Source organism: Marmota flaviventris, chromosome 5 (assembly GCF_047511675.1).
Source record: "Marmota flaviventris isolate mMarFla1 chromosome 5, mMarFla1.hap1, whole genome shotgun sequence".
Taxonomy (NCBI): Eukaryota; Metazoa; Chordata; class Mammalia; order Rodentia; family Sciuridae; genus Marmota; species Marmota flaviventris.
Window position 1 is genome coordinate 164,305,066 of NC_092502.1, and position 12,575 is coordinate 164,317,640.

A 12,575-nucleotide genomic window follows, 5' to 3' on the forward strand; every position below is an offset into this window, starting at 1 on the left:
ACAGCCCAACTATGTGTCAAATTTATGTTAACAAAGCAATCCAGCCACTTAGAAATCAAAATCCTGAACTACAAATATTTCACTATATGGATGATGTATTATTAGCACACAAAGATAAAAACACATTGCTAGAATGTTATGCCACACTTACAAACTTATTGAAAAATTATAATCTAGAGATAGCAATAGATAAAGTACAATTAAATTTTCCAATTAATTATTTAGGAGTTCTATTATCCTCAACCATGGTCCGTCCACCAAAAATTCAAATACGAGTAGATCAACTCAAATCACTTAATGACTTTCAAAAGTTATTAGGAGACATAAATTGGATAAGGCCTTATTTAGGTATACCAACAGGAGAGTTGGGACCTTTATTTGATATCCTAAAAGGTCCATCAGATCCAAATTCACCCCGAATGTTAACGCCTGAAGCAAGAAAGGCATTAAAAATCATTGAAACATATATGGAAAATATGCATTTGGATAGAATTGATATAAGTTTGCCTTTATTATTTATTGTACTACCAACAAAAAATATTCCTACAGGAGTATTTTGGCAAGAAGGCCCATTATTATGGATACATTTATCTTATTCTCCTAACACTATTCTTACTAGGTATCCTGAGGCTGTAGGACAATTAATACTCAAAGGAATAAAAGCAGCAAAGGGAGTGTTTGGAATTTCTCCCAATAAAATTATTACTCCATATAATATGAATCAAATTGATGAGTTAGCTAATGAGTTAAATACTTGGGCAATAATCATGTGCAAATCTAATGTTTCATTTGATAACCACAATAAAGGATTACCATCTAATCCTTTATTGTCTTTTTGGTCATTGCATCCTGTAGTTTTTCCAAAAATGACAAGAAAAATACCTATCATGAATGCTCCAAATATATTCACTGATGGGTCAAATAATGGTACAGCAGCAGTAGTTACCCCTGATCAAACTTTTACATTTTTAGTACCCAAACAATCAGCTCAAAAGGTAGAGCTTAATGCAGTTTTACAAGCTTTTGTGATGTTTAAAGATTCTGTATTTAATTTATTTTCTGATAGTCAGTATGTAGTTAATGCTATAGTATCTCTTGAAGATGCTGGTAGGATTTCCCCTTCTTCTACTGTTTTCTCTTTGCTTTCCACTATACAAAGTCTAATCTGGGACAGAAAAGATCCATTCTTTATAGGACATATCAGGGCACATACAGGATTGCCTGGAGCCCTTAGTTTGGGCAATGATTTAGCAGATAAAACTACACATGACATACATATTTTCTCTACACTAGAAGAAGCTATAAATTTTCATAAAAAGTTCCATGTCAATGCTAATACTTTACAAAAGCGTTTTAAAATAACTAAGGAACAAGCTAGACAAATAATAAAACAATGTCAAAATTGTGTGACCTTTTTACCACAAGTTAATCTTGGAGTCAATCCTAGAGGATTGATACCTAACCATATTTGGCAGATGGACGTCACACACTTGCCAGAATTTGGAAAATTAAAATATTTGCATGTTACAGTTGATACTTCTTCTGGATTTTTGATGGGCTCCCTTCATGCCGGAGAAAAAACTAAAGATGTTATAGCTCATTGCTTACAAAATTTTGCCACTGTGGGTGTTCCAAAACAGTTAAAAACAGATAATGCCCCTGGTTATACTTCTACCTCTTTTAAACAATTTTGCTCAACATTTGGCATTACTCATATAACAGGAATCCCATACAATCCACAGGGACAAGGCATAGTTGAAAGAGCTCATCAAACTATTAAAATGTACTTATTAAAGCAAAAAGAAGGAATTGGGAAGGGGTATATATTCCCCAAAGATAAACTTAAAATAACCCTTTTTACTCTAAACTTTTTAAATTTGGATTCATCAGGACTTAGTGCTGTGGAAAGGCATATGTGTCCAAAAAATGTACATAAGCCCAAGGTACTTTGGAAGGATATTCTAACAGGACAATGGAAAGGTCCTGACCCAGTAATTGTCTGGAGTCGGGGGTCTGTTTGTGTGTTTCCACAGGGAGAACAGCAGCCGATTTGGATTCCAGAGAGATTAACCAAGGTCCTGACCCAGTGATTGTCTGGAGTCGGGGGTCTGTTTATGTGTTTCCACAGGGAGAACAGCAGCCGATTTGGATTCCAGAAAGATTAACTAAAGCGATTTCTACAGACCAAAAAGAAGATGATTTGGCTCAAATCCATAACAACTGATATCCAAAACTCCAGTTTGGCTGCATCTGCAACAGAACCAGGATGCTTTTTTCAATATCTATTTTATTATTGCCCTTTGCCATATCATGAAGTTCTATTTTGTTTTTTGAGCTCATACAGACCTAGGTTAATGTTTTGCTGATCAGTTCTATTTTTTGACTATAGAGTTTTTAAACATTGCAATGGAGATTTCACCTGTAAAAAGTTATAAGGCCTTTACTATAATGTTATGTGTTGTATGTATTATATTATGTGTGCACACTTGTGTTTTGTGTTATATGTTTGAATGTATGTATGTCCATATATCATATATGATGAGCGCTCATGATAAAATGGATCCAAATATTTTTTTTTCACGTGATTTATATGGTTTAATTTAAATTGGGTAAACAACTGTTGAGGATTGTTTTAATATGTAAACAAAAAAGAAGGTTAACAGATCTGTTTGTTTACTTTCACCTTTCCTTTTCATTATATTTAATAATTCTCTTAAAGATAATGTAAATTGTTAAGAAAATTGTTTTCTTTTAGTGCCTTCTGTAATGTTACATAATTTTTTCTTTAGCCATTATTGCCAGAATTCCTATCTTCATCCCAGTGCCGGTGAAGACAATGTAAATTGTTAAGAAAATTGTTTTCTTTTAGTGCCTTCTGTAATGTTACATAATTTTTTCTTTAGCCATTATTGCCAGAATTCCTATCTTCATCCCAGTGCTGGTGAAGTCAAGGATAAAACCAATCTACAGCTTCTACAATAGCCATCACTGAACTGCTTGCAGAACTTGCCTGGACACATTGTGAGCTCACCTGTATGCATTTTGAACTATCTGTTGGTGCAGCGACTTGTGGTAGTGTTGGGGTATTTTTGCTGATGATGTCACCGGTGGTACAATTTTTCAAAGGAGCCCTCAATTGGCTTAATGTCATGGCATTTTGCATCCTCCTCTACTAGTGATGGTCTAAAATTTGGGGGCCAACAGAGGTGAGGCAAAGAACCTCACCCCCCCACTGGTGCAAAGGCCTATCCACAAGTACAGCTGTATGCTGGACCGGTAGTCAGTGACGGGTATGATCCAATTGCAGTGGTACCAACCTAAGACAGGAGGCTGACGCCTAGAGGTCAGTTCATCCGATGACGGGTAAGGACCATATGTTGAATTGGACTGCCTAACAGGCACGGTCCCTAAGCCACATGCTTGTTGTTTAAACAGAGAAGGGGAGATGTTGAGAGCCACAGCCGAAGGGGCCCCAGCAAACTTCCAGCTGCCAGCAATCCAGCTGCCGGCTGATGATTGGCTCACAGCGGCCCCAGCAACATCTAGCTGATTGGCTCCTCGGCCCCAGCAACATCTAGCTGATTGGCTCCTCTGCGGTGATGCTCATTGGACTGTTTCCCTGCCCTTTCAGACCACGGAGCTGCTCATTGGGGGACTTTTTGGCTCTGCCCACGTGACCCAGCCAATCGGCCTCAAGAGCAGGAGGATTGTGGGAGGTGGGGAGAAGCTTGTGTGGGAGAGAGAGGCTTGTGGAAAGCCGGTGGTGGCAGTTGAGGCTCTGAGGGGTTTTTCCTGAGGAGCTGTTTTGTTTGGTGTGTGGTTCTAAAAATAAAGTTAGTTTCTTTTGACAAGTGGCTCCTGATTGTGCCCAGCCAGACTGCGGCACTTGACATTGCAGAGAATGTGATTTGTAAGTCAGAGAATTCCCTCGGCAGAGGCCAGAGACCTCGGAGAAACCGCCACCCCACGTCTCAGATCCCCTTCTGGGCCTGCTGTGTTCTGGGCACCCCTTGGCACTGGGAAGGTCAAGAAACTACAGACACAGGTCAGAGGGCTCCAATGAACCTCGCAGGCAAGACTTGAAGGGGTAGGGCCAGCACAGTAGTGAGGACACCTGAACAAGGGGCACAGGCTGACCCTCGCCAAGTCTGAGACTGGCACCCGGCCCTCCACAGCCCTCTCCTCTCTGCTTTGTGCAAGTTTCAAACTTCAAGAAAAGCCACGAGTGAAGGAGACGAGGCCAGTAGGTGCAGCCTCGCCTGAGGGTGCTGGCCTGTCTGTGGGTGGCTCTGAAGACCGAGCTTCTCCCTCAGGGCACTTGAGGACAGGGTGGACCTGACGCCTGGGCACTGGTGATGGGTGATCAGATGGCCAGTGCCTTCCCACAGCCCACTCCCCCAGATCCAGCTACAAAGGGTGCAGGGAGCTGCAGAGGGTCCAGGGGTCAGCAGAGCCCACAAGGAGCCCCCCACAGAGATGGGAAAGCAGAGATCTGCCCACACCTTCCATCTGCACAGTTACCTTGGGGCACAGCCCAGGCTGGCCCAGCAAATGTGGGGGACAGACGGATACTGCCCACTGGCCCTGAGGCCACCCCATGGCTCTGCTCCACGTCAGACCCAAGATCCCTCCTGCCAGCTCCTGCAGGACCCTGTGGTAGGCCTCAGCCCCCACAGGCTGTTCTCTCCTGCTCCTTGAAGGGGTCACAGACCTGGCAGGACTGGCCCAGGGAGAGCCAGCACCCGGGGCTCAGCACTCCCTCCAGGAGGAGAAAAGCCCAACTTCTGGTGAAACAAGAATGGCCCCACCTGGCTCTACTGCCAGCCCAGGGGGAACCCGCATGGAGAAGCTTGGTGCTGACTTTTCTGGATGCTTAACTTGGAAAATACATGTCTTATTTTTTTATTAGGTTCTATCTCAGTGACAAGTGACCAGACAAGGAAGAATGAGGAGCAGTCCTGATCCAGCAGGTGGGCCATGAGGCCAGGGTGGCTCTGTTCCAGCCTGGGGGCCTTGCCCCAAGAAGCTGCGCACCACCTGCAGACCCCAGCCTAAGCCACCTGGAGACAGTCTCAGGCGCTGTGCAAGAGTGAATGTTGGGGACTTCAGCTCCTTGTTACTCAAAGGGCCTCCTGCATACCCAGGCTGCACAGGGCCACCGTTCAGTGGGCACTCACCTCCAACAGCAGCCGTCCCTCCTGCACGGGGGACCCTCTGTGTGGACCGTCTCCAGGTGAGGAGGCCCCGGCCGACTGCACGTGTGTCTCCTGCACGGCTGTCAGAGAAGAGCAGACAGTGAGCCCTCCGTGAGACCCCAGGCCAGCTGTGGATCCTCTTAAGCAACACTTTTCTGGTTTACCCAGCATTCACCCCAGGGTTCTTGCTGGACCTCCAGTCTGGGCTGTGCTGCCACCCTGTACAGGACACACAGAGTTGTCCAGCAGCTCTGGAAAGCCCTACAGTTCTGGGGGGTGGGGGCAGCAGGAACAGGGACCAGGCCCCAGGCAGCATGGGGGACAGAGCCCAGGTGGGAAGTGGTCCCTCAGGACCACCTGCCAGCTCTGCTCTCCAGAAGCTGCTCTCAGTCTGCCCCTGACTCCAGCACCCCGGATGAAGTCCAGTGTCTGCTACGTCCTGTCTACAACCCAGTTCACAGGGTCCTCACAGCTCCTTCTTGAGACTCAAGCCTTGGTAGACCCCAACATGGCCCTGCCCATGCCCCTCCCAGGCTGGGCAAAGCCCCTTTGTCCCCCTGTGCCCTGCATATTCTCTCTTCCCCTCACCTGGCCTGAGCAGGACCAAGACACAGGCCAGACAAGACATGGTGGGAAAGGAAGCCCGAGGATGGGGCCTGGGGGGTGGAAGAGCAGTCCGGGGGTGCCCCGATCGCTTTGGGGTGATGTCTGAGGGGACTCAGACTCCTTCACAGCCCTGTTGACCAAGTGCTCATCTTGGGACACTGCTCTGGCCTCTAACTCCACAGCAAGCATCTTCGCTGCCATCAGGAGTCTCCACCTGGTTTCTGAGGGGCCAGAGGGGCCAGAGGGGCCCAGTAAGGAGCTGGCCAGGTGCTCAGAGGGCGGATCACAGGTGGCCACCACTTTTGGCCTTGTAGAAAGGCTGGGACGGGAAGCAGCCTCCTTTGCCCCTCAGACTTGAGGAGGAGAGCTGCCCCTCATTCGAGGGAGTCCTGTCCTCTCAGACAGATGTGACCCCAGGTACTTGTTCTGGTCTTAAGATAAAATAAACTGGTAACATGGGCACCTGAATCATGCTCCTTTTCCAAAAGGGCAACTGGGGAATCTTGCATTTGGGGACTGGTCCCGGGAAGGACTGTCTCATCTGGTGCCACTCTCATCAGATCTGCCCACTCTCGCTTGTCAGGGACATCACAGAGCTCTGATTCCAAAGCAGCACCCGAAGCCCCTTGTTCCTGCCTGGAGCCAGGTTCCCATGAAGGTGGGCTGCTGGCTGACTCCACCCCCACTACCCAGGGAGCCCAGCCCAAACAAAAACAAGCCAGCACGGGACCCGCACCTTCAGGAGAGACCCACTGCCTGTCCAGAGCCCACCTTGTTCTGGAGAGGCTGCAGTGGGCTATGCTGCTGCTAAGAAATAAAAGTGGTGCTTCAATGAAGTTTGCCTCACCTCCCACTCAGGCTGGGCTGGGCTTCTCCCCCATTCTAGAGCAAGTGGGGTGGTTCTGCCACTTGCCCACTGTGAGGTTCAGGCTACAGACATTCAGTGCCATGCCTCCCACTCCCAGGTGATTCCCCCTAGACCTCTGTCCAATGTCCATGCGGAACACACTGACCATCTCCCTTGGGTTCTCAGCACTCTGGTGTCCAGGGACCAGCACATGGGCATGCTCTGAGCTAGTTAGAAGCGCAGGCTCCAGCCCCAGGCCCACCTGCACACTCTGGGGTCCAGATGCTGTTTGACAGGCCTCCCCATTAGATCTGGGCCTGGCCTCAGGATGGGCTGGAGCATTGAGGACAGAACGAGCCCTCTCTCTGCCTAAACTGGGCTGGCAACCTCCACTCCCCCCAGAAGCCACGCTGGGGGAAATGTCAGACCCTCTGGTGCCAGGCGCAGAACCGCCTCGAGGTGAGGCCCTCCGGTGGCCGAGCCCAGGAGATGGTGACATGATGGCTGCATTGCGGCCTTCCCTTTCTCAGAAGCCTTGGCTCCAGCGCCCGAGTCTCCTACAGCTAATAAGCACTGGATTTCTGTTCACTGCACTAAGTACCAAGCCACTTTACTTTTAATCCCTTAATAAACCATAAGTTTTTTCTCCCTCAGCGCAGAGTAGGCAGAACGGGGCACCGGAAGACAGCCGAGGCCCTGGTATCACTGAGACGCAGGGGACGCCCGCGCGAGTCCAGAGGCCGCCAGCCCCGGCAGCACGGGGCTCGCGGAGGGGGGGGGGGGGGGGCGAGGGGCGGGGCCTGGGGCGAGGGGCGGGGCCTGGGCGGGGCCAGCTCTGCCGCAGGCGGCGCGCCAGGAGCTGCCGCCGCCCACGCCCCTCGCGCCCCAGCCGCTGCCGCCGCCCATCGCGTGCCCCGGGCGCCGCCGCTTCCTCCTGCGGCCACGGCCGCGTCACGCGAGGGCGGCTGATCGCGTGCGAGCGGAGCGTGGAGCTGCCGGGCCGGACGCGGCACCGCCCAGCGAGCCCAGCCTGCGCCGGCGGCTCCTAAGAGCAGGTGTCCCTTCTGGGAGCCAGCGAAGGTGCCGAGGGTCTCTGTGACCCCAGTTAACCGCCTCTGCCCACTGCCATCCTCGCTGTCCGCGGATCCCGGGCAGGGCCGCAGGGAGAGGACGGCCTCGTGGGCCACCGCAGTGAAAGAGTGGGCAGCCCTCTTTCTGAGCCCCAAGGCTGCATTCCCAGGCAAGAGAGGCGCAATCGGGGCCGCCCTGGAAACAAGCAGGATTCCCAAGTCCCTGCTGTTCAGCACGGCCTGAATACCAGCCCACCTCCTCCCCATTCTAAAACGCAGCGGGTAGGTCTGCCAACGACCGACCCCAGGAACTTCAGCCATGTTGGGTGCTGGAGATTCCCAGGGACACCCCAAGCAGCCCTCCAGCTGGTGCAGAATCAACTGGAACAGTTCTCACTAAGTTGATTTTTTGCATCCCAAAGAGGCTCATTTGGAATAGGAGTTACCATGGAGACAGTTGAAACAGCTGAACCTGCAGCAAGGCAGGGAGGGTTGTGACCTGGACTGGGCCACCCAGTCCTGAAGGTGTCCCACCCTTCCTACCTCCTTGCTGTGAGACGCTTTCTCCATACCCAGGAGACATACCAAGGATACTGTGCCATGGGGACCATCCCCCACCAGTGGCTACAGAGGAGTCCTGTGACTCAGCCTGGCCAAGTGTTCTTAGTGAAGGAGAATTGTAAAGACAAAGCCATCTCTGCTTCTGGACAGCATTGTGATCCCAGGAAAGTGGCAGCCTCCTTGCTCCAGGCTCCAGTGAAACCAGCTCCTTGACCTCAGAGCAGTGTGGGTCAGACAGTCCTGTGGTCACCCTTCCCCATGGTCAGGGATAAGGCTGGACAAGCCAGCTGGAGCAGAGATGTTCCAGATTGGCAGTTGAAGTTTCCTAATTGTTTATAGGACTGAATAATGTTTATTTTAGATCTTCTACAGATAGAGAGGAGGGCGCAGGCAGAGCAGGGGGTCCTGAAAAAGAAGGTAGGAAACGAGACAGCAGCCAAGAAAGGCAGACAGACCCAGAACAGAAATGGGGGGTCGGCTCTGCCCCCATTTGCACTGGAGACTTTCCCTGCATGATCTGGCCTCTCCTCCATCTGCACCAGAGAGGGGTCTGGCTGGAACTTCAGGCAGGCTTCAGGCTGTAAAGAGCCCTAGCTGCTCATCCACAGAGGCTCTGCACACCGCTCCACAACCCCCTGTGCAGGAAAGGCAGATGGACCCACTGCCCAGGTCTAGGGACGAGGGCAGGTGGACAGCGGTGGTGGGTGGTAACAGCTCCATGCTGAGGCCATGCCATGCATCAAGGTTTCACCAGCCCAAACCTGTGAGGGAGGCTGAGGTGTAGGGACAGGTGCACCCAAAGGCCCATGGGACCCAGCCGGCTGTGCTTGTACCTAGCATACACAGCAGTGTCCCAGGGCAGAAGCAGCCAAACAGGAGGAAAGCCCAAGACCCCACTTCCACTGTCCACCCTCACTTAGTAGGACAACAGTTCCAAGAACCATGGCTTACAGGGACAGGTTCTACAGGAGTAGAGTGACCAGGGAAGATGTGACTCCCTCTCATAAAGCTTCCTGAGGTTTGCCCAGCCACCAGAGCCACCCTGGGGACCCCCACTGCAGAAAGGATCACCACAGCAAGAGCCACCTTGTCGTTCAGGACATTTGGGTCAACAGGTCCTGCCAAGCCCCTGCTGCACCTTCTGAAACTGAGACACAGGGTCTCATGGATTCAGAAGAGAAGCCAGGGCCCCACTCCCAATTCTGGTCAGCTGCAGCTCTTGGGAAAGAGGTCCATGTCCACAGAGGCCCTTATTAGATAAGGACCGTGCCCAGTGCCATGGTTATATGCCAACCCGAGGAAGCATGGGCGCCCACATAGGAACTTCCCTGGTGTGTCTTAGAGGGAGTTTCTGGAGGAGTCTGAACTGTGTCTAATACAGGAGGTGCAGCTTCCCCAGGGTGGGTGGACACTATCCAACCATGGAGAGCCTGAGGAGAACACAGTGTGGGAAAGGAAGAGTTCTCCCTGCAGCAAGATGCCAATATTTCAGCACTGGCCAAGAGCCTGGGACCTGGTGCTGCATCTAATCTCTTATGCCACACGCTGGGCAGGTGACCTCTGGGTCAGTTCTTCCTCCCACCACATGGGGAGATCAGACAAGTGTGATGGGGATGTGCCCCCATCACCTGAGCCTGCTGACAGCCTCCGCTGACACCTCCTGTCCAGGAACCTTGCCTGCTGTAGACTGGGGGCCAGGAGGTGGCAAGGCCACCACTTGTCACCTTGGAGGCCATGGCTATGTCCTAGAGTGACCATAAATGTGATGGCAGGTGCCAATGAGAGTGTGAGAGTGGAAATGAGTGTGTGCACATGTGAGTGAGATGATGTGTGTGAGGGTGTGTGTAAATGCTGCATGCTAGTGTGGGTAATGAATGCTATGGGCGTGTGAGGGTGTGTGTGTGCACCTGTGAGCACTGTAGATGGTGTGTGAGGGTGTGACAGTGTGAGGGTGTGTGTCCACCTGTGAGCACAGTGTACGAAGGTGTGTGGACACTTGGTGTTAGCAGTGTGAGCGTGTGTGTGTTTGAGTGCAATTACTTATTGGGTGCGTGTGAACATGGCAAGGGTGTGTGGGAACTCTGTTGGGTGTAAGAATGAACGGGAAGGGAGGGTCTGAGGAGGGTAAGCCCAGTTGTGGGCATGGCTGGCTCATGGCAGGGCATGAGTGGCAGCATGAGAGTGCGTGGAGGTGCCTGCAGGTGATCCCCGCAGCTGTGCCAGGAGGGAAAAGGCACGAGGCCTTCCAAGGTGCCCAGCTACAGCTTGTGGGGAAGAGGTTAGAAAGAGCATCAGAAGCCTGGATTCTCTGGGGCAAGAAAAGCACCCGGAATATAAATGCACACACTCCCTTCACACAAGGGCAATGCCTAGAAGGCAGGAGCACAGTCCGAGATGGGCACTGCATCAACCTGCTGCATTTTCTGTAGAAAGAAGTTCCAGATTTTTCAAAATGCACCAGTGAGTTTTAGAGATTTCTCACTTCCACACAGATCAAAAAGAACCACAAAAGATGCACTTCCTCTGAGGCACCGAGGACCGGGGAACAGCAGCCTGCAGTGCCCACACCATCTCCTATTAACCACTTTCTCAAGTCACACAAGCCAGAGCTGCAGGGTGTCCTGCAGAAGAAATGCACCCTTGCTCCAAGCCCTGAGAAGTTCTGAAAGATGCAACCAAAAATAGCTCTTTGGGGGGAAAAAGAGCATTATGTATACACAATGTAGACCCATGTTTCTTCCTGATGTGAAACATCTGTTTTAAGCTAATCATTTGGTCATTCTTGTTAAGTTTCAACAAGAAATGCAAGTTTCAGCAAGACATATCAAGAGAAAGTACATCAGGGTCAGTAAAAGTCAAGAGAAGTTTTGTAAAACAAAACATGACAAAACAAAAAAGTGCCTGCTGAAATCAGATCTTCCAAAATCCAATACTTACTCCATTAATAAAGCACAGTTCTGAGGTGTGCAGAGGAACGTGCATGGGCACTGCCCCGCGGCCGAGAGCCGTCCTGAGGCTTCCGCAGGATAGAGCCTCGCTTCACAGCGAGGTTACTCTGCAGGCGAGGACGCTAGCCCACCTCACATGTGCAGACCCTGCCCCACCTGTAAACTTCCATGTCCATGACGATGGTCCAGCTCAGGGGCCAGAGAGAGCAACCGATTTCTTTATAATGAACTTATGAGTCAATTCATAAAGTTATATAACCACAAACTTTCCAATAACACTGATGAAGAGCTGGCCTGCCTGTGATCATCCAGGTCTTTGCTTCCTCCCATCACCCGTCACTGTGGGCCTCCAGCAGCCATAAGAGTTTCACAATGTCACCATGGGGAGATACGGCCTGGGGGAGAAGAATGTTCTGGGGCCTGATGCTGCCAGTGCCTGGACCTCCTAGGGACATGGTCACTCATCCACCCAGGCCCTGGCTCATTTCCTCAGCATCATGGCCAGCCCCCATCTTGGGATTAGCAGGGAATTAGTGACAGAATCCAGCCACTTTAAGGCCACGTGTGAAGAGAGGGGAGCAGGGAGGGTGAGAGGTTCTTTCAGGTCTTCTGGGTGGCGTGAGGCTGAGCGCATGGCTGAGGTGGCTGCTGAATGTGGGCTGAGTAGAGACTTAAGGAGGAGGCCCTGAGATGGCTGGTCAGAGGTGCCCATGCTCACCCAGCCCCAGAGAACCCAACAAATAAAACACTGCCTTTCAAAGTAAGTGGCTAAGGGAGAGTGCCAGAACTCAGCATGGAGGGGTGGGAGCCTGGCAGGACCAGAGTCGTGGAAGGAGGCAGAGAGAGGGGGATGGGGCACGTGTCAGTGGTGCCCCCAGCCCCAGCAGACACCAGGGACTGGGGACTGCCTGGAGCACACAGGGCAGCTCTGCTTTAGAGGAGCTTGCTCAAGATGCCACAGCACCATCTTGAGAATGGAGCCTCTGTCAGGGAATCCATGGTGCCCCAGGGGACAGCCTCTTCAAAAAATGGGAAAACTGGATATACACACACAGAAGAAAGGAATGCAAGAGAGCGAGCGAGCTAGCGAGTGCAGGAAAGCAAAGGATAGATGCAAAGGAAAAAGGAACAAAAAGAACTAAACCTCACCACTGCAGAAAACCACAAATATGAACAACAAGAGAGATGCAAAGGGACAAAGAATGGACAAACAACCAGAAAACAAGGGCAGGAATAAATCCTTATCACTAAAACCTTGAGTGTAAACAGATTAAATTCCCGAGTCAAAAGACGGAGAGTGCCTGAATACATTAAGAAAAGACCCAGCTATATACTGCCTACAGGACAC

General features: G+C 50.9%; 1 protein-coding gene across 1 annotated transcript in view; it reads right to left on the bottom strand.

Moving 5' to 3' along the window:
* Positions 1-12,575, bottom strand: part of Ahrr (aryl hydrocarbon receptor repressor) — an 81,073-nt gene that overhangs the window by 44,572 nt on the left and 23,926 nt on the right. Inside the window, exon 3 of the mRNA XM_027943920.2 lies at positions 5,178-5,275. Coding sequence (XP_027799721.2) covers positions 5,178-5,275 — 98 coding nt within the window. The remainder of the gene's footprint in view (positions 1-5,177; positions 5,276-12,575) is intronic.